At 43.4% G+C, this 19,388-nt stretch overlaps 1 protein-coding gene across 2 annotated transcripts in view; it reads left to right on the plus strand.

The window, feature by feature from the left end:
* ASTN2 (astrotactin 2) overlaps nt 1-19,388 on the plus strand; it is a 321,258-nt gene that overhangs the window by 93,791 nt on the left and 208,079 nt on the right. For both annotated transcript variants that reach the window (XM_089534892.1, XM_089534893.1), the window contains exon 3: nt 9,114-9,492. In XM_089534892.1, coding sequence (XP_089391018.1) covers nt 9,114-9,492 — 379 coding nt within the window. The remainder of the gene's footprint in view (nt 1-9,113; nt 9,493-19,388) is intronic.

Genomic DNA, 19,388 nt, shown 5'->3' on the forward strand with positions numbered 1-19,388 from the left:
TCTTTGCACTTTGCAATCTTGTCTAGATCTTTCATAGCTGCTCTTTCCAATCAGTAGAATAATATCTTTTTAAAATGAAACTGAAATGCTCCATGTTAATGAGAAATCTCAAAGAGTGCTCCAGCAGTCTTGGTTGGATTAGATGTTAAGCCGACACGGCGAGAACGGAGTGGCATTAACTTTCTAGCTGCTGCTTTGGCTATAGACTTACGATGCAATGTGGGAAGAGAGGAAAGACGGCACACTTTCGCGAATCAGACACTCTTAGGTGATAGACAAGTTACAGGTTATAACTAGAGATGTTGGGAGAAACATACACAAATGCTGACCCCCTCTTTAAACAATACGAAAGCCTGCAATTATCCCAGCATGCGGGAAGCAGCTTTCAAGATAATGGCTGGTGTTATGGGATCAGAGCCCAGCAAATAATTGTATCAAATACAATACAATGCGGTTGTGTGCCTTCAAGTCGTTTCCGACTTATGACGACCCCTAAAGTAAATGTAATCCAGGGTTTTCTTGGCAAGGTTTGTTCAGAGGGGGGTTTGCCTTTACCTTCCTCTGAGGCTGAAAGGGTGTGACTTGCTCAAAGTCACCCAATGGTATTCCATGGCTGAGCGGGGATTTGAACCCTGGTCTCTACAGCTGTGGTCCAGTGATTGAACCACTCCACAAATCCGGCTCTCAGGGGGCTCTATTGATCCAGTAAAACAAAATTAATTAGTATGTGATTGATTGGATCCAGAGAAGTCTAATGGTTAGAGAAAAGGTGACCAATTTATGGCCCTAAACATGTTAGTGGTCTTCAGTTCCCATCAGCTCTAACCAGCATAACCAGTGGTGATGGATGATGGGGATTTTAGTCCAGGAAAACCAGGTGCTGCCTTGAGTCCCATCCTTGAGAGAAAGGCCAGCTATAAAAAGATTGACTGATTGATTAGATTGTGACCTTGTTGAATAAAGTGTGGAACTGCAGTTGTTGAAACACGGGTTCAGATCCTCACTGGGTGACATTTGGGTCACCTAGATGCTGTGCAAGTCCCACATGGTGTACCACCCTCCAGATATGCATCCCCTTCTTGGGTGTCACCCAGTGTGATCTGCACTCCTTGCACTCCTCTACTGACACTCCTGCTTTCCACATCTAATGGATGGCTAAGAATCATAGAATCATAGAGCTGGAAGAGACCACAAGAAAGGGCAAATTACTCTCGCAGAGACTGCATCCAGCTTAAGTCAAGATTCTGCACCTCTGCAAAAACATGGACCTGGACATTTGGATCAGGGATAAATTTGTGCCTCCTTTGTTTTTACCTTTCTGTCTGTTTCCTGAGCAGAGCTCTAAAGGGCAAACTAATTAAACCAGACAGGTTGTTAAATGTGCAATGTAATCATATGCAAAAATGAGAGGAAGAACAGACCAGAGGCACCATCTAAGTTATGTTAGCGTTTCCTCAACTGGAGACAAGGAGTTAGTTTTCTTTAAGAGAGAGAGAGAGAGAAACAATTTCTTTTAATGTGTGTGGAATGTGCAATGAAGCTGCATTAATTTGCACTAATGATCAAGAGATCCACTGAGATTAACTGCATTTTTGTAAATTACCGGGGAAGCAAATAAACACTATCATCATAATTATTATTGCGTCCCCCCCCACTGAAACAGTAAACTGTTAAAGGTTCTGCCACAGCAATTGTTATTTATACTCATGGATTACACCAATTTAGTAATTAATTATTTATCAGAACACACTTCTATTATCAAGAATTATTATGTGGCCTAAATACCCCCAAAACACCAGGTTCTGTCCAGTCTTGGAAGCTGAGCGGGATCATGTCTAGTTAGTTCTTGGATGGGAGACTGCCAATGGATGCCAAATGCTATCAGCTATTTCAGATGAAGTAACTGGCAAAACCACCTCTGGGTATGCCATACCTAAGAGAACCCTATGAAATTCTTGGGGTCGTCGTCAGTCAACAGGTGACAGACAACAACATACACAAATTTGTTCTGGGAAAGGAGGAAATCTTGGTTAAGTGTGTAGGGGGAGAGGCCAGTTTGGCCCATTTGGACCCATGAGTGTGTTCACATGATATGGCAAGCTATGGATACATGGGAACCCCGGCTTGTCATGGATAAGCAGCATATCCCATATTGCTTTATCACTTAATAGCAAGAGTCATTCACAAACCATTGAGCTTTGCATTGAGGTTTATTGCCAGGCTGGCAATCCTGTAGCCCTCCAGATGCTGTTGGACTACAGCTGCCAGCATTTCTCACCATTAGATGACCTTGCTAACCAAAAACGTCTGGGGGACACACTTTTCTCACCCGTAATTTATTTCATTGCCTTGTCTATCAGCAGCCAGCTTTCCTTTCCTGATTTGCTCCTTCCCAATGAACACCCCAGGCATATCTTTGGCTTCTTTCATTGGTTTGTTTGGAGGCCACCGATCAGCACCTTGCACATCCATGCCAAACCGGAACATCCCTGGATCTACTGGAAGCTGGTGGCTTCTGGGTCAGTTGGACAGCATGAATTCATTGACCCATCGATACAGAAAACGTTTCCTACTATTCCCTGAGCAATGAAAGGGAATGAACAAACAACAAGCCAAAACTAAAACTCCGTGCATCGTTGCCGTAGCTCCTGGTGCCATTTGGTGGAGAGGAAGAGGAATAGTTTGAAAGTCCCATAGGGCTTTATGGGACAGAACATACTTGGAGTCTGAGATGTTTATCACACTATACTCTTATAGTGCTACTATTCCACTTTGACTGCTCTAGCTGCCTCCTGTTGCATTCTGGTATTGGCAGTTTTAAGGAGGGGTATTTAGAATTCTCAGGCAGAGAACATTCTAAATACTCCTCCTTAAAACTGCAAATCCCAGAATGCAACAGGAGGCAGCTAGAGCAGTCAAAGTGGAATAGTAGCACTATAAGAGTATAGTGTGATAAACATCAGAGACACACTGAGATAAAGATTTCATTGACCTGTATGTTCTTCCAAGTCCCTGAAGCTGACTTGGTGGAATATGATCAGATTCTCTCCTAGGAAGTCAAAATTTAGCCGCATGGTGGGATGAGGAAGCAGGGAAGGGACTTTGGAGGTATTGTGGGAACCTTCAGATGCCGCAGAAGCAATTCCACATCACCTTCTGGAAATCCAGGTTAAACAGCATTCATTGCCTGGACTGGCTTTTGCTTGTTCAGGTGAGAAAGGTGGCCAGAATAAGCAATTGCAATTGCTGCTCTGTGACCTGGATTAGTCAGATCCCACATGATCGGGATGCAACATCTTGGATGGGCATTCATTGAAAGAATCTCTTACTTATTTCCCTGGGTTTTTTGTTTGTTTGTTTGTTTGTTTTGTGGGGGGGGATCAGAAAATTATCTTGAGATCAAAAAAAAAAAAAAAAAGGCATGTTGACAGAGTAGATTGCCATTGAGCAAACAGTCTTTTCCAAGAACGGCAACCCATCTTTTAAACAAGTCGCACGGCTTTTAAATAGGCTGTGCATCCTCCCAGGACCATTTACCCATCTTGAAAATGAAAATACCTATTATTCATACCCAAAAGCAGACACTAACTGACATTATATAGGCTATTTTCATAGAGCCATAGTTGCATGTAGGTGATATTCCCCCCCCCCTCAAAAATACAATATTGGCAGGTTATCCCCAGAGAATAAGTACCGAAGCGTATATCTTCAAAGCTTCCCATATTAGTTGCAACAGACCTTGTTCTCCATTGAGAGCTTGTTGAGATGCCCAAGGAAAAGAAAGCTTTGATTGGCATCTGGATTGTTAACACAAGAAGACAGGAGTTTGCAAGTGAGGAAGCAAGTTCCCCCCCCCCTCCTTTCCAACACTTGTGCACAGTTGTTCTTGTTTTTCAGTGTGAGCCTGTTTTCAGTCTCTAACTTGAGATAATTCAAGTGAGCACTTAGCGGAACATGGCAACGCATATTTTAGGCATGCAGAATATCTCCTTGGCAGGCTGGCGGTTTTTGCTCTCTGCCCTCCCCACCCTCTTTTCTCAAAGTACTGAATGAAATCCGGTCTTGAGATGAAGCTATTGGAGAAATGGGAGATTTCCTCGCTAATGATTATTTTCTAAAATGCATGGGAAGTTCTCAGACATTGACGGTAAGAGATCTCCGCAGCGACGGCGACTTTGCCCTCTTGCGCATATTCCGTGTCATTGTAGGGCTTGTCCCTCCTATTAAATTTATGCCCTTTGTGTATATGGTTGGTGTAGTACCTAATAGAGACATACCTAACACTCATTTTGCAAAAAGAGGCTGGCTTAAAGTTAACTTCAGGCTCTGTGTATAAGGTGTATATGAAGCATGGGTTTAGACTTGAGTCCCATCTCCAAGACATCTCATGAAGTAGAGTTGTCCCTCTGTATCCATTCTTTATCCGTGAATTCAGTCATCCACGGTTTGAAAATACATTAAAACAATATATAAATTTCCAAAAGCAAACCTTGATTTTGCCATTTTATATAAAGGACAACATTTTTTACTATCCATTGTATTTAATGTGACTTGAACATCCATGGATTTTGTTATCCACGAAGGGTCCTGGAACCAAACCCCTGCAGATAGCAAGGTCCCACTGTAGTAATAATAATAATAATAATCCATTGCATTTAATGGGGCTTGAGCATCCATGGACATTTCTATCCATGGCGGGTCCTGGAACCAAACCCTGAGCAGATACCAAGGGCCTACTATATATGCAAATATCCCAAAATCTGGAGAAAAATCCCAAACATTTCTGGTCCTGAGCATTTAATAAAAGGGAGAATAAACCTGGAGTACTTTTTGTTTGCTTTTGTTTGCTTTTAGCAACCAATATATCATTAACAGATTTCCACAAGGGTTTATTTTTTTACCCATCATAACCAAGTTGGGGATGTATCTAGCTGTGCAATGTTTCTTGCTTTAACTTTTCATCATGATGCTTCTTGCTTTAACTTTTCATCAGGTTGTAGTAAAGGGATGGATCTACCCCCTTGCTTTTCCTTTCAGGCATGGTTGCATCTTACAAGAGGCTTAAGAGTGACATGAATGCAGCGGGGATGGTGATGAATGGCAATCCATGGACTTGGGAGGGATGGTGCTTCTAGTACTCACCTGGCCCCTATTTATCATCATTAATGACCTGTGAAGAGGAGTAAACAAGGCATTATATTTATCCAAGATATTATTCAAGGAGGTGCCATCAAGAGAGGAAGATATCAATGTTCAGCAAAAATGTATTTATTCACAACTGGGGGGGGGGGGGGCTGGATATGGACTAGGGGATTATATTTCTTTTTTAAAAATCATACCCATTATACAGCAAGAATGAAAAAACTTGACAACTTGAAGGCTCAAAGGCTTTTGCAAAACAGGACTTAAATTATTTAGCAACTCTGTTATGGAAAGATAGTTACTTGTGGGTTTGGGGATCAACACACTCAGGGTCGCCTTGCAGATCTCCTTGGATTGCAGCTCCATCATCCTTCCCAGAAGCTTTGCAACCCAACTTGTCATGGGCCTTCCTTGGCATTTTTCTTCGGAGGGGGTTAGCCATTGCCATCAAGTGGTTTTTACATGGCCATGCCAGGAATTAAATCTTGGTCTCCCGAGTTGTAGTCCAACTCTCAAATCACTATGCCATGCTGCCTCTGGAGGATGAATATAGATGGATTTTTATTCAGTCTTTTCGAAGACCATTTGTCTATTATTGGTCTCTTTATTAAAGAAGAACATTTCTCATTCTAAATACTACCCTAATAATTAAACAAGTACTTTAAACAAGATCTTGCTCTAGATCATGCTCTCTTTCCTGCTCTAGATCAGGATCAGTAACCTGTGATCTTCCAAATGTCAATGGATTGCAACTCCATCATCCTTCCCATTAGCTTTGCTAGAGGTGGCATTCTTCTTGATGTTAAGTGCCTTCAAATCATTCCCAGCTTGTGGTAACCCTAAGGCAAACCTATCATGGGGCAAGTTTCTTCAAAGGCGGTTTGCTGTTGCTGTCTTCTGAGACTGAGAGAGTCTGACTTGCCCAAATTCATCCATCTGCTTTTTCAGTGGGCAAGCAAGGATTCGAATATTGGTCTCCAGAGTGGTCATCCAGTACTCAGACCACTGCATCATGACGCCTGTCATTCCAGAGATGTATGCCCCATCTTTCTTGTGGTGGTACTAAATCCAAATTATTCTCAAGAGGGATTTTAATCTGAAGTCTTTGGGTTCTAAGTACTCTGCAAAGACTGACTGGTATTCTAGGTGCCCCTTTCAGACCATCTTTGTTGGGGCCACATGCTTTCAAAGCATTTGTATGCGGTCCTTCCTTGCTAGTGTGGCTTTGGGGTGCCATGGCATTTTGCAAAAGAGGGGTGTGTAGTGGAGAAAGGCTATTATGGGAGAGAATATGCATGTTCACGGCTCGGAGGATTAAAGGCCTGTATTCTTATCACAGCAGAACAGAGTATTATAAATCCAGTCTTAGAATACTAAATCCCCCCAGGACAGAGCCATTGTTCGGGGGTTTGGGGAAGAAGGAAAAAGCCCTGAGACAGAAATAATCAGTTTTGGAATGGCACATTGTCAAGTTATTTATTTATTTATTTTCCTGTATTATCCCCCTTTCCTTCCCCTTTCACCATTCTGAACTCTTTGGCTGGACCATTTTGCATGAGGAAACAGATTAAAACAATCCCCTCCTGAATGCGCAAAGTTTTGACTTTACTGCAACATCTTTCTTCCTCTGCGCAATTGTACATATGCGCACTTCCTTTTTAGACATCAGTCTGTTAGTGTTGGGGTCCCTAATAGAAGACAAGGAGGTGAAAATTGAACTGGTTTTATGGAAGAAGGAAAACAAATACCTAAGTCAGTAACTACACAGGCCCTAATGAAAGTACTGCTCTTACACAGAGGTTGTAGTATGTATCCCAATAAAGATGAGCAGACTTGATTCTTCTTGATTCAGAAGTCACTTAGGACCCACCAGTGGGTGCAACCCATCTTGGCTACAGATATACTTAAATGTATTTACCCTATCCTACCCTACCCTACCCTACTCTTGTCTGTCTGTCTGTCTGTCTATCTATCTATCTATCTATCTATCTATCTATCTATCTATCTATCTATAATCTTCTTTATTTCTTACTTACTTTCTTTCATTGGCCCAGTACGGACCGCCCAAAAAGGGTGCCGGTGCCTTGTTTTGCTGTACGACGAAGCTGCATTGGACAAACTGCCTGGCTTCCTCGTGCAGCAAAAAGAACCCGCAAAAAGTGGGTTCTTTTGCTGTGCCATAATGACGCCACAGTACGCCAATGGCACACTCATGATGTCATTATGGCACCACGATGTACAGACGCTAAGTTTCCATCACGTCAAAATGGTGGCACCCATCTGTACATGGCACCACCATTTTGATGCCCTCATCACATGCAAGGGACAAGGGGTGCCTGGAAGTGTTGCCCCTCACATGTGATGAGGGCGCCCTATCGCGCCTATCTATCCCGTGCCTTCCTTCCTGCCTGCCTTCCTTCCTTCCTTTCTTTCTGCCATGGTATAGTGCATGTGCCTATTTCTGGCATCAATTGTCCTGCTTTTATTCTGTTCTCAATATGGGATGCTGTATTCTTTGCTGATCTAGACCTCTTATTCCCCCCCCCCCCATTTCTACTCCTCCCATTTCTACTTTGGCTTTTTGATCAAACATGTATGGATTTCCTGGAGCCAGGCACAGTCATTTTCCGTGTTTTCCTTCCTTCTTGAAGGTTACAGCATTTATGTCTATAATGCAGAAAGAAAAATTTATTAAGTGCTTAACACGGTGTTTTGATAATCCTTGTATCTGAAGCTGTTCTTTGCTTCTAGCAAGTTGCAAATTTCCCCGTCTTTCCCTTTAGGTGCGGAGGCATTTTTGCAAAGCGTTTGGTTCATCTGAGATACTACTGCTGCTCTGAATATTTTCCTGTGCTTGCTACTACTCTGAGCATAAATACCAGGCTTTTTGGCTTCTGTCTTCCAAACAATGACTAAATTGCTATTGCAATTGCTAAGTTGCTATTGTTTGTGCATCTGTTTGCCTAAACAGAGTCTGCTAGTGTTCACTGTTGCATATGGCAGGGTATCATGCCAAGGAATGGTATGAATTGCTGAAATCTGGCTTGCTCTCATGTGCCAAAGTAGCTCTGATCGCAAACTATGGTTTGTAACAGTCTGAACCCATTGTTTGTTGTTGGACTTAGGAAATCTGTTTAAACCATGGTGTGTTCTGATGACAAACCAGCTTTGTGCTGGTCTGGTTCGCTGGTTTACTGTCCTTAAATGGGAGCTGACAAAAAGCAGTGGAACAAATCAGAAATGGGGAAGAGTCATAGTTTGGTTGTCTGTGGTGTAGTTTGTGCAAAAGCAGGGTTAACAGAAACAGTGGTTTGGTTGCGTAATGTGAACACACCGAGGTGTCCAAGTAACAAACTAGCAATGGGTGAATGGTTGTTGTTGTTGTCGTGCACCTTCAAGTCATTTCCAACGTATGGCAAACCTAAAGCAAACCTATTATAGGGTTTTCTGAGCAAGATTTGGTCAGAGGTTGTTTATCTTTGCCTTCCTCTGAGGCTGAGAGAGTGTGACCTTCCCATGGTCATTTAGTGGGTTTCATGGCCAAGCTGAGAATCGAATCACAGTCTCTAGAGTCATAGTCCAAGTCTCAAACCACTATGTCATGCTGTTGCTTACATTTAATATCCTCAGGCACAATGAAAATGAGTGCATCTGTGCCTTCAAATCACCTGTCAGCCTATGGCAACCCCATGAATTTAATGAGGTTTTAAAATGAAATTTAATATTAAAAATATCAGCACGCAAGAGGGATCTGGCAGCACCCTTTGAGACTAATAGTGCAAAAGACATAGCCTGCGCTTTCATAGGTCTACAGAACTCATGATAGGTTTGCCTTTGGATTGCTATAACTTGGAAATGATTTGAAGACACCCAACAACAATAAATATTAAATGCTATGGGTATTTGAGACACCTTTCCCATACACTTCCTTCCTTTCTTTTTGTACTGATGTCTGTCTGTTTCCTTTTTAGGGTGGCTTGATCGCTCTGCTGTTGCTGCTGCTGGTCTTCACGGTCGCCTTGTATGCCCAGCGCCGTTGGTACAAGCAACGCCGGATCCCGCAGAAGAGTGCCAGCACAGAAGCCACCCATGAGATCCATTACATCCCTTCGGTTCTGCTGGGCTCTCAAGGGCGGGAAAGCTTCCGAAGTTCACGCTTACAGGCCCACACCTCTGTCATCGGCATGCCCATCCGCGAGACCCCCATCTTGGATGACTACGACTACGAGGAAGACGAAAACCCTCTGCGCCCTGAGCTCAGCTACCAGGAGGACGACTTCAGTGCCCAAATGACTCGACCGTTGGACAGCTTGGGCAGGAGTGGGGAGAAGCCCGACTATGAAAAGAAAGGTTTGTGCTTTTCTTTTCATCCCCCCCCCCCCTCCACCTTTGCCCTTTGCTGGAGGCAACCAGCTTTGGAATGGGTTTGGAGGATAATGAAGAAGTGATGGATGAGTTTGGAGGCACCTGAACTGGGTCTTCAGTCTTCCCTCTCTCCTAAGCGGGTGATGTGTAAGTGCAATGGCATGCTGTGTTGCTTGAAATGAGCCCTTGGGTTTCCAGGAATAGCTCCCCAACATGCAGAAACTGGTCATAGACCCCTGGCCCCACTGTAGGGGTATTTCAGTGACAGGTGCTTCAAAGCACCAGTCAGTTCCTTTGATTCATTTGATCTAGGCAGGGTCAACTCTGGTTTACACTTGGATGGGAGACAACCTACACATTCCAGGTGCTGTAGTCTATATTTCAAAGCCACCACTGAGTATTGCTTGCCAGAGAAAACCCTATGAAGTTTATGGGGCCACCATAAGTCAATGGCTTGAAGGCAAATACAGTGAGTTCTTGCTGTCCATCTGGGTTTGGTTCCTGGACACCCCATGGATCCCCAAATCCATAGTTGCTCCATTGAATGGGTGCTGCTGGTGTGCCCAAATTCTCAAAGCTTTCTCCAATGCCCATCGTGTTTAATATTTCTTGTCCTTGTGCGCCTTCAAGTCTTTTCCAACCCCTGTCATGGGGCTTTCTCAGCATGTTCCTTTGGAACGGGTTTGCCATGGCCATCTTCTGAGGCTGAGACCAAACTACAAATCCCAGGATTGTATAGGAAAGAGGCATGGCAGTTAAAGTGGTGTCAAACTGCTTTAATTCTGCTGTGTGGCTATACCCTGAGTCTTCCCACATCTCACTGTGAGCCTCAAGCCAGCAAGCCTCTCTCTTCTTCTTCATATTTAAAGATACTAGCGATTTGTTTCCCTTTAAATGGTTGTGGATGAACACCGTAATGTGTTTAATCAGTTTGCAAATGGTAATTTGCGGTGCAAATTACAAAACTAAGCAGTAGTATAATTACTTTTTAATATATAAATTTATATATGTATATTCCCAACAACACCTTGTTATTTTAGGTACAGCTTCTCCCCCTAAAATAAGACTATCTTTTGCACACAGCGAACGCACCACTCGCAGTGAGCTTTATTTTTAGTATGATTGGACTGTGGAGAAGACGCTGAGAAAGTGTGTGTCCCCCCCATCTTTCTCCTCCGCCCCGTATTTTTCCCCCTTCTGTGCGTTCTTGTTCAAGTAACCACCCACACATCCATGGGGAAACCAGTCTCGGTGCGAGAACCATGGCAGCCAAGGAATTAAAACACCCTGCAGCCTTTACTTTATTTATCTTTAGTCGTTGAAAAGATAATCACTTTGACATTAAAGAGGTGGGACACATACATGCAGCAAAACCATATAGAGTGAATTAAATCTGTATGAGAAATCTGAGCATCTTGCTTGGGTCTCTTTCAGCATCGCTTCTGCACATCTTTGGCTAAAGTTAGCATATATGCTTTGCGGCATGGAGGGAGGCATGGAAAACAGCCCCTCATATTCTTCTACTATCATATTGACTATCCCATTGACTGTCCTATTTCTTGTCTCATTTTAATGATCTTACTTGGATTTTATTATAGTTATTGTTATGTTCGCACTTATTGTTGTTGATTTGAGGTTAAGGAGGGAGGGGGCTTGTGGCATTTTATTCTATTGTGTTGCATGGATTTTATTGGTGTAAGCCGCCTTGATCTTGTTGGAGAAGTGGGGTAGAAATAATAATAGCTATTATTATTATTATTATTATTATTGTTATTCGTTATCAGCAGCTCACATTTTAGAAGTAACCATCCAACTTCATAAGGCTCACATGGCTATGATGTTTCCATCTCTGGGAACAATTAGGCTTTTCAAAGGAGATATCTTGCTTACACGGTAGAGTGGTCTGAGCATTGGACTATGACTCTGAAGACCAGGGTTTGAATCCTCACTTGGCCATGGAAACCCATTGAGTGACCAAGTCACACTCTCTCAGCCTCAGAGGGAGGCAAAGGCAGACGCCCTCTGACCAAATAGTGCCAAGAAAACCCTGGGATAGGCTTGCCTTAGGGTTGCCATAATTCAGAAACAACTTGAAGGCATGCAACAACAACAACAAACAATGAAATAAATATATGTCCCAAGGATAGCCATCTCCAGTGTGTCCAGCCTCTAAGGATGCTCAGTGATGCGCTCTTGGCTGGAGTCCTCATACTTTTCTTCCCTGCTTCATTTCTAAAATACCAGTCAAAAGGGATATTTTAGGGTGTTGTTTTTCGGACTGCTTTGCCATATTTTTCTTTGCTCTGCTGCTCCTGTCCTTTTTGGTATTCCTCTAGCCATCCAGCTAGGATCTTTAGTCAATTGCAAGAGACCCATTCCTTTCTTCTTCCTTCTCCCTCCTTCTCTTAACATGAAATAAATATACACTGGCAGGGAGCTACTGTCAGCTCTTCTTGTTTGGAGAGCTGAAGCTTGGGAACTGGAGCCAACCCAAGTTGGCTTGACCTGTTGCTCTCCTTATTTTTGTGTGTCTGTGTCTCTGTGTGAGAATACACTCAAAGTGCTGAAAGAGAAGCCCCACACAAGTGTTGGAAATCAGTGTTTTTCTTCCTGGCGTCAAACAGAAAATGCTTCCCCAGAGTGTTTTGGCTAATGCACATTTGATTGCCTGCATTTTTTTTTGCCGTGTCTCTTGAAAAACAGAAACACCCATCTCCACTTATCGAAATGCCATTAGAAAGTGTTTAATATTGTTAACCGGAAACGTGGCAATAAAACGCCACTGAATAAACAAAAACAAAGAGTGCATTAATTTCTAACGTGCGCCGGCAGGGAGCCATTTTTGCACTGGTCCCCTGCTGTAATGGAAACCAGCTTCATTCAAAGGGTTGGCATTCACCTTTAAAGGTTTCCCCCACAAACGGAGACTGTGGCATCCAAAAAGATCTCTGTCTCACCCATGCTATGGCCAAATTCAATGTGCAAAGGGAATCTTGTAGTAACTGAAAGAAAAAAGTTGGTCGCATGAGCTTTCATAGACTTGAGTCTACTGTCTCAGATGCATGGAGTGGAAGGTCCAGGGATGGACCTATACAAGCAGTCCATGCGTGACAATAGCAATAGAAGGACACAACTTGTGGGTATGGAGATGAGGAGGCAAGTTCAGTCTTAACGTTCGGGGATAAGTTCAGAGGAAGGATCATGCCCAAAGCCAAGGTGAGTAGCTAACTGTATGAATGGTTGTGGGAGCATTGGAATATAGTGTAGGAACCAGAAAGGAGAAGTGATGAACTGGCCAAGAAAGCCCTCATAACTCTGGGAGTTAGCTAGTATTATAATGTGTGTAGCGCCCCAGGAAACCATTGGACAGTATGGTTTCAATGGTTTAGATTCCAATACTCCCATCACCATTCATATGGTTATCTACTCACCTTTGTTTTTTGGTAACATCCTTCCTCCAGACTTATCCCCCAATGATCATTGCCCATAACCCCATATGTCTGGAATAAGTAACCTTTATATCTTCCTAAATAATAACACCAGTACCCATCACCCCTTTATATTGGCCATATCAACTTGCAGGACTCTGGGTGTTATTATCCCAAAGATAGCCTTTTCAAGATCTATAGAAGATACTATAGATCTTGGAAAGGTTATCTTTAGGATAACTGCACACTCTACCTTCCTATAGGAGATACTACAGAAAGTTGGAGAGTAGGAGTGGAGACCTTTATTCAACCAACGATGCTCCATTTGTGTGGATTCTCCAGTAACTGAGAGACGGTTGTGCTAGAATTGGTTTATTTTTCTCCTGTTTTCTCTTGTTTAGTTTCTTTTGTGTAAATTATGTGAGTTTTGTATAAATCTGGGGGTAAAGGGGAAAGCAGAAACGAGTGAGTTTTCAATACAGTTCAAAGCAATAACAGCAAACAAGATTTAAGAGAGAATATTACTCTGCTAAGATTTCGGGAATTGGCAATAAAGCATATTTACACTCTTTGAGCAATTTCCATCTCGTCGGATAGGAAACTTTAAAAATGGGATGCTGAGATGCTGATGGTTGCCATGCGCCAAATGTGTCTCTTCTGCCATTCCTTCAGAAAGGTTGACAGAGTGGGGGGAAAGCTATGGGTGAGCCGTTCTCAGGTGAAACATGCGATATGCACATCCTTCCATGGATATGGTAGGCGCCACTGTATTTGGAAGACAGCTTTTCGAATCCCTTGGTGGGATTAGATGTCATCTCTCCCCGCTAGACAGTTATTTGAGACCCTCAGGGGAAATCTCACAGTACAGTATTGCAATCGGAAGCATTTTGGGGTCTTGTCACCAAACTACAAACAGCTTCGGCGAATGAGCTGTCACCCAAACCCCTTTCAAGTGTCACTTGCTAACATTAATTACCACGGATGGCGAGTCAAACTGATTTCTCCCATCTTGTCCGTCGCCCATCACCTGCTCCTTCTTCTTTCTTTGAACCTGGTGTGGAAATAACTCATTCTGAGGTGGGAGAAGCTTGGAACGACTCCTGAAACAGGGGAAATGGAGAAGAAGTGGAGGACCAGGGAGTAGATGGTGCGGAAGTGATTTCTTGAAATGCACCATCTGTAGAAAGTTGTGACTGATTCCTTACTATGAAGCAGTGACACATATCTAGGACCAGTTCCATTTCTCTCTCTCTTTGTACTTCTGGACTGGATTGAGGAGGCAAGGAGTTGGCATGGACACTGTCTGGAATTATCCCAGTGACCTGGAGCAGTGGTCTTTAGTAGACTATACACACATATGTAGAGTAGATTTGGCCAAGATTAGCAACTGGGACTCCCCAAGGCTTTTTGGAGACTCCACTTGTTTTTGATGGATGAACCATGGCTCTATAAACCACAGTTTCTGGCTTGGCCAGTGCCATAAATTTGTACAGATTCACAGACTGTGGGTGAGAAAGCAATGAGTTAACAGGAGCCAGACGTGTTGAAGATACAGTCCCCCAGTTGGTCCTGTGCTGGAGTCCTAAACCGGCACAAATAACCCAGTTATAAATAAATGTGTTGCCTAATGTCATCTGATGACAAGCGTGTCATGGCGAGAAAGTTAATGGAGTTTTGTACTCTGACCTGATACCAGGCTGTGGAACAGCTAGATAAGAAGGGAGGCAAAGATCAGATGCTATTTTATTCCTCTCCCAACCCCGTTTCTTACGCAGCAGTCCCAACCTGGGCACATCACATTATTCTGCCAGCGCTATTGTTGTCATGCAGGGGGTGAGCGCATGGGTGGCTGTGGAGGGAGAAAGGGCTGGGAAGATAAGAAGGTAAGCAAAACAAGAAACAGATTAAAAGTTTTGATCGGAACGAGGAGTGACTTTCTGACCGTGCACAGAAGGCAAACAGAAAAATCATGCAGGGACGGAAATGAAACAGGAGCCACCTTAAAGCGGAGCGACTCTGAAAGGATTAAGACGGCACACTGAGCTTTATTAGCCAAAGTGGTACAGTGTGGTCTCAAATCTGGTTTTGTGATTTGCATTCTTCCTTCAGCATCCTACTTCCCTGGTACAAAAAACAGGGGATGTTGCATCAAAAATGAACTGCAGTGTTTTTCTGCTTCCCTTTAAAGACCTAGATCAGTGATGGTGAAACTTTTAGCGGCCGAGTGCCCAAATTGCAACCCCAAACCCATTTATTTATTGCAAAGTGCCATGTTCCTCTGCCTTTCTAGTAACAAACTCTGGCAAACTCTGTGTTGGGGCAACGGCACATGTGTCCACAGAGAGGGCTCTGAGTGCCACCTCTTGCACACGTGCCATAGGTTCGCCATCACTGACCTAGATGAATGTTGTTATTCGTGTGAATTCGTGCTGTTTCCGATTTATGGCGACCCTAAGGAGAGCCTGTTGTGGGGTTTTCTTGGCAAGGTTTGTTCAGAGGAGGTTCCCCATTGCCTTCCCCTGAGGCTGAGAGAGAGTAACTCACCCAACATGGTATTCATGGCAGAATCGAACCTAGTCTCCAGAGTCATAGTCCAACACTCAAACCACTACATTACTCATTGTTTCTCTATAAACATATAACTACAAGAGAATTATTACCTTGACTCTTTTCTCTGGAAATGACATTCATTTGCTAAATCTTCATAGAGAATCCAGTCAAGATGATTGTCAGTGCATGGCACCCCAGTATTTCCCATCCCTAAATTGATAATGTGCAAATTAAAATGCACTGGCCATGTGTGCATCTCCACTGTGGGCTGGCAACACCCTGAAGAGGCTTTTGAGGGCAGGGCTAGCCAAGATCTCATTGAATTGACCCATTCATTCGTATTTTCCTGTTGCAGAGATATAAGAAAATGCTGCATGGTAATCTCTCGGTTACTTGGGGCATGGAGATTAAAGTGATGCTTAATCCATACGCAAGAAGGCTTCTGCTGTGCTATTTTCAAGAGTTGCCCTGGATGCAGTCTACAAACGTTCTGGGATGAGAAGTTGAAGGCTTTCGTGGCCAGCATCCATAGATTTTTGTGGGTTTTTCAGGCTATGTGGCCATGTTCTAGGAGAGTTTATTCCTGATGTTTCACCAGCATCATTCTCTGAAGATGCCAGCCACAAACGCTGGCGAAACATCAGGAATAAACTCTTCAGAGCATGGTCACATGGCCCGAAAAACCCACCAAAATCTACGGATGCCAGCCATGAAAGCCTTTGACTTCACATTGGACATTTTTGTGTTTGATATTGGATCACCCTTTCCGCTACCGGTGGAGAACTCCTTAATGTGATTTCCATTATCGGACTCCTTCTTTTCTCTGCGACTTGATGTCTTATTCTTCTTCCTATACCTCCTTTTCCCTGTTCAGCCCGCCCTATAACCAGCCTTCATTCTCTGAGAGGAGCAAAATCGAGCGTTTTCTTATCTTTGCTGCAATGCTGGCATGGAGCTCCTTCCCACTGGGAGTTTACTTTAGTTGCCGCTCTTGTCTAATGTTTTTATCTCTGCCTTTTCCTCCCCTCGGTAAAACCCATTAAGTCTAAGAATTTTTACATCTTTTTTAAAATAGGTACATTGCACAGGTGGTAGGAAACATCGCGTATCACATACTTTCTCCATGTTTGGAAGAGCTGTGGCCAAGGGGCGATGGGTGGTATACTAGAAAGTTGTCTCCTAGTCGGCATCTGCACTGCAGAATTAATGCAGTTTGTCACTACCATGGATCCATGCTATGAAATTCTGAGATCTGTAGTTTTTGTGCACTAGTTAGCTTTCATGGTCAGAGATCTCTAGTGCCACAGCAAACTACAAATATGTGGCCATGTTCTAGAAGAGTTTATTCTTGATGTTTCGCCCACACCTGTGGCTGGCGTTTTCAGAGAATGCCAGCATGGAAGAGAGTGGGGGATACACACACACACACACACACACACACACACACAGAGTGTGACCCTGTATATCTCCCATTCTCTGAAGATGCCAGCCACAGATGCAGGTAAAACATCAGGAATAAAATCTTCTAGAACATGACCACATAGTCCGAAAAACACACAAAAACTATGGATGCTGGCCATGAAAGCCTTCGACTTCACAAACTACAAATCTCTGGATTCCATAGCATTCCCCTTCCCCCAAAAAATTGCATCTGAGGACAATTCGGGAGTGTTATTTCTCCAGAAGGATCTTTGCATTTTCTCTCTCTGCTTGAATAACAAGCAAAGGTTGTTTCCACAGAAGGGTTTTGCTGTGGAGTCTCACCGCCTCACTCATGGAAGTCGATCCAGACAATGTCATCTTCCATTTGCAGCCCTCCCATGTTTTCTCCTTGTTTCTCCCAATTTTATTTTTTCCTTACAGAGAAAATCCATTAAGGGATTGGGGGAGTGAAATAGCTGCAACATGTCTTCGAACTGTGAATGGTAGGAGCCCTCTGTCTGGAGACATCTGGAGACATCTGGAGTATTGCTCCCACCCATGCATAGATGGCATGGATGTCTCAATGCATTTGTTTCCACTCCTCCTCTCACCTGTTTAGGTTTGTCTTCTGGATAGCATAAAAATGGAGGAATAGAGGTGGTTCATATTTAGCCACGAATCCAACTGCAACTGCAACAGAATAAAACAGCAAATGGGGACGTAGTTTTTGCAAAGTCAAGAATGGAGATTCAGGTGTTGTGGTTGCTTCCATCCTTTATGTTCCAAGAGCCTTGTCCTCCTCTGCATTTGATCACTGCTTACAAAAGGAGAGTCAGGTTCAGACACTGGAAGTTCATTGCCCTTTCTTGCTGTTGTGTTCCTTGACTTCATTTCTGGCTTCGGCATCTCTGTGTGTTGTGTGCCTTCGTGTCGTTTCTGACTTGTGGTGAACCTAAAGTGAATCTATCCTGGGGTTTTCTTGGCACGATTTGTTTGAAGGAGGTTTGCCATTGCCTTCACGGGTCAAGTTCCCCCTCTCCCCACTTACAGGAATCCCCATCTGTTTTAAAACAATGAGAGAAATGAATTCATTTGAATTTCCCCCAGTCTTCGTTCTGAAAGCAGATGGCTTAGTTTTTTTACAGCAGTTCATCATATTTAGCAAAGAATAGTTAATCATATGCTCCTTATCTGTTTTGCCCGTAAGGAAATGAGGATTTCATAGAACTTGGTCGCAAGGCTTCTAGTGGATGGATCTCCATCTAAGAGCCCTAAGAGAGAGATGGCGTCTGCATTATTTATGACTGTCACAAATTCTCCATCAGGACTACATTCCCTTAGGTCTCCCTGCGGCCTTAAAACGGCAAGAAGGCCATCTTGAAATCCGCATCTCTGGCTCCCTCTTGGGACAAGCCATTAAGATGTCAGCTTCCTACTGGTCAAACCACAGTTGGCCATAATTGAAGCATGAAGGTCGAAATGCATCACATTTGAGTTGTGGAACACACTGTTTCAAGATACATTGATGGGCACCAATTTGGACACCTTCCAAGAGGAGGAAGGAATGGTCCTTGGAGAACAAACCCCAAGTAGCTACTAGGAGTTTCCTCCAGTATCAGAGACAATCGGCTCTGAAAACCAGTTATTGATGTGTATGAGAGAGAGCAAGAGGGTACTCTTGCGTTCACACTCTCTTTTATGCGCTTCCATGAGGTTGGCCACTGTGGATGTGAATACAACATGGCTGTGTTTATCTTTGTATAGTCTTAAGAAGGTCTCAAGATATCTTAAGCAAGAAAACGAAAGCATATGCTTTAAGGATACATGGGGAGAGAAACTAGGATTATTAGGTTTTTGTGGGGTTTTCGGGCTATGTGGCCATGTTCTAGAAAAGTTCATTCCTGAAGTTTCACCAGCATCTGTGGCTGGCATCTTCAGAGAATGCTGGCATGGAAGAGAGAACTATAGATATCCATAGTTCTTTGTGGGTTTTTCAAGCTATGTGTCCATGTTCTACAAGAGTTTATTCCTGGTGTTTCACCAGCATCTGTGGCTGGCATCTTCAGAGTAGATCTGAAGATGCCAAAGCCACAGATGCTGGTGAAACGTCAGGAATAAACTCTTCTAGAACATGGCCACATAGCCCCAAAAAACCCACAAAGAACTATGGAGGCCGGCCATGAAAGCCTTTGACTTCAAACTAGGATTATTATTATTTTTTTAAATGAAGAGTCAGCTATGAAATATTTTAATAGATGGATAGATAGATTCATGCATGGATGAATGGATGAGTGAATAAAACTGGCCCTCTGTTTTAGTTTGGTCCCAGACATGTTGCTTGACTGCAAGCTCCCATCATGCTCAGACAGCATGGTCAAACAGGTGGGATTCTTGTAGCTTCTGGGGCTGCGAGATCGAGAACTACAGGTCTAATGTGATTGACAGCTGTTCCCTAGGGCTTGGGAGAAGCATCTTCCTCAG

Source organism: Sceloporus occidentalis, unplaced genomic scaffold (genome assembly GCF_023333645.1).
Source record: "Sceloporus occidentalis isolate IW3139 unplaced genomic scaffold, rSceOcc1.0.p SCAF_8, whole genome shotgun sequence".
NCBI classification, from domain to species: domain Eukaryota; kingdom Metazoa; phylum Chordata; class Lepidosauria; order Squamata; family Phrynosomatidae; genus Sceloporus; species Sceloporus occidentalis.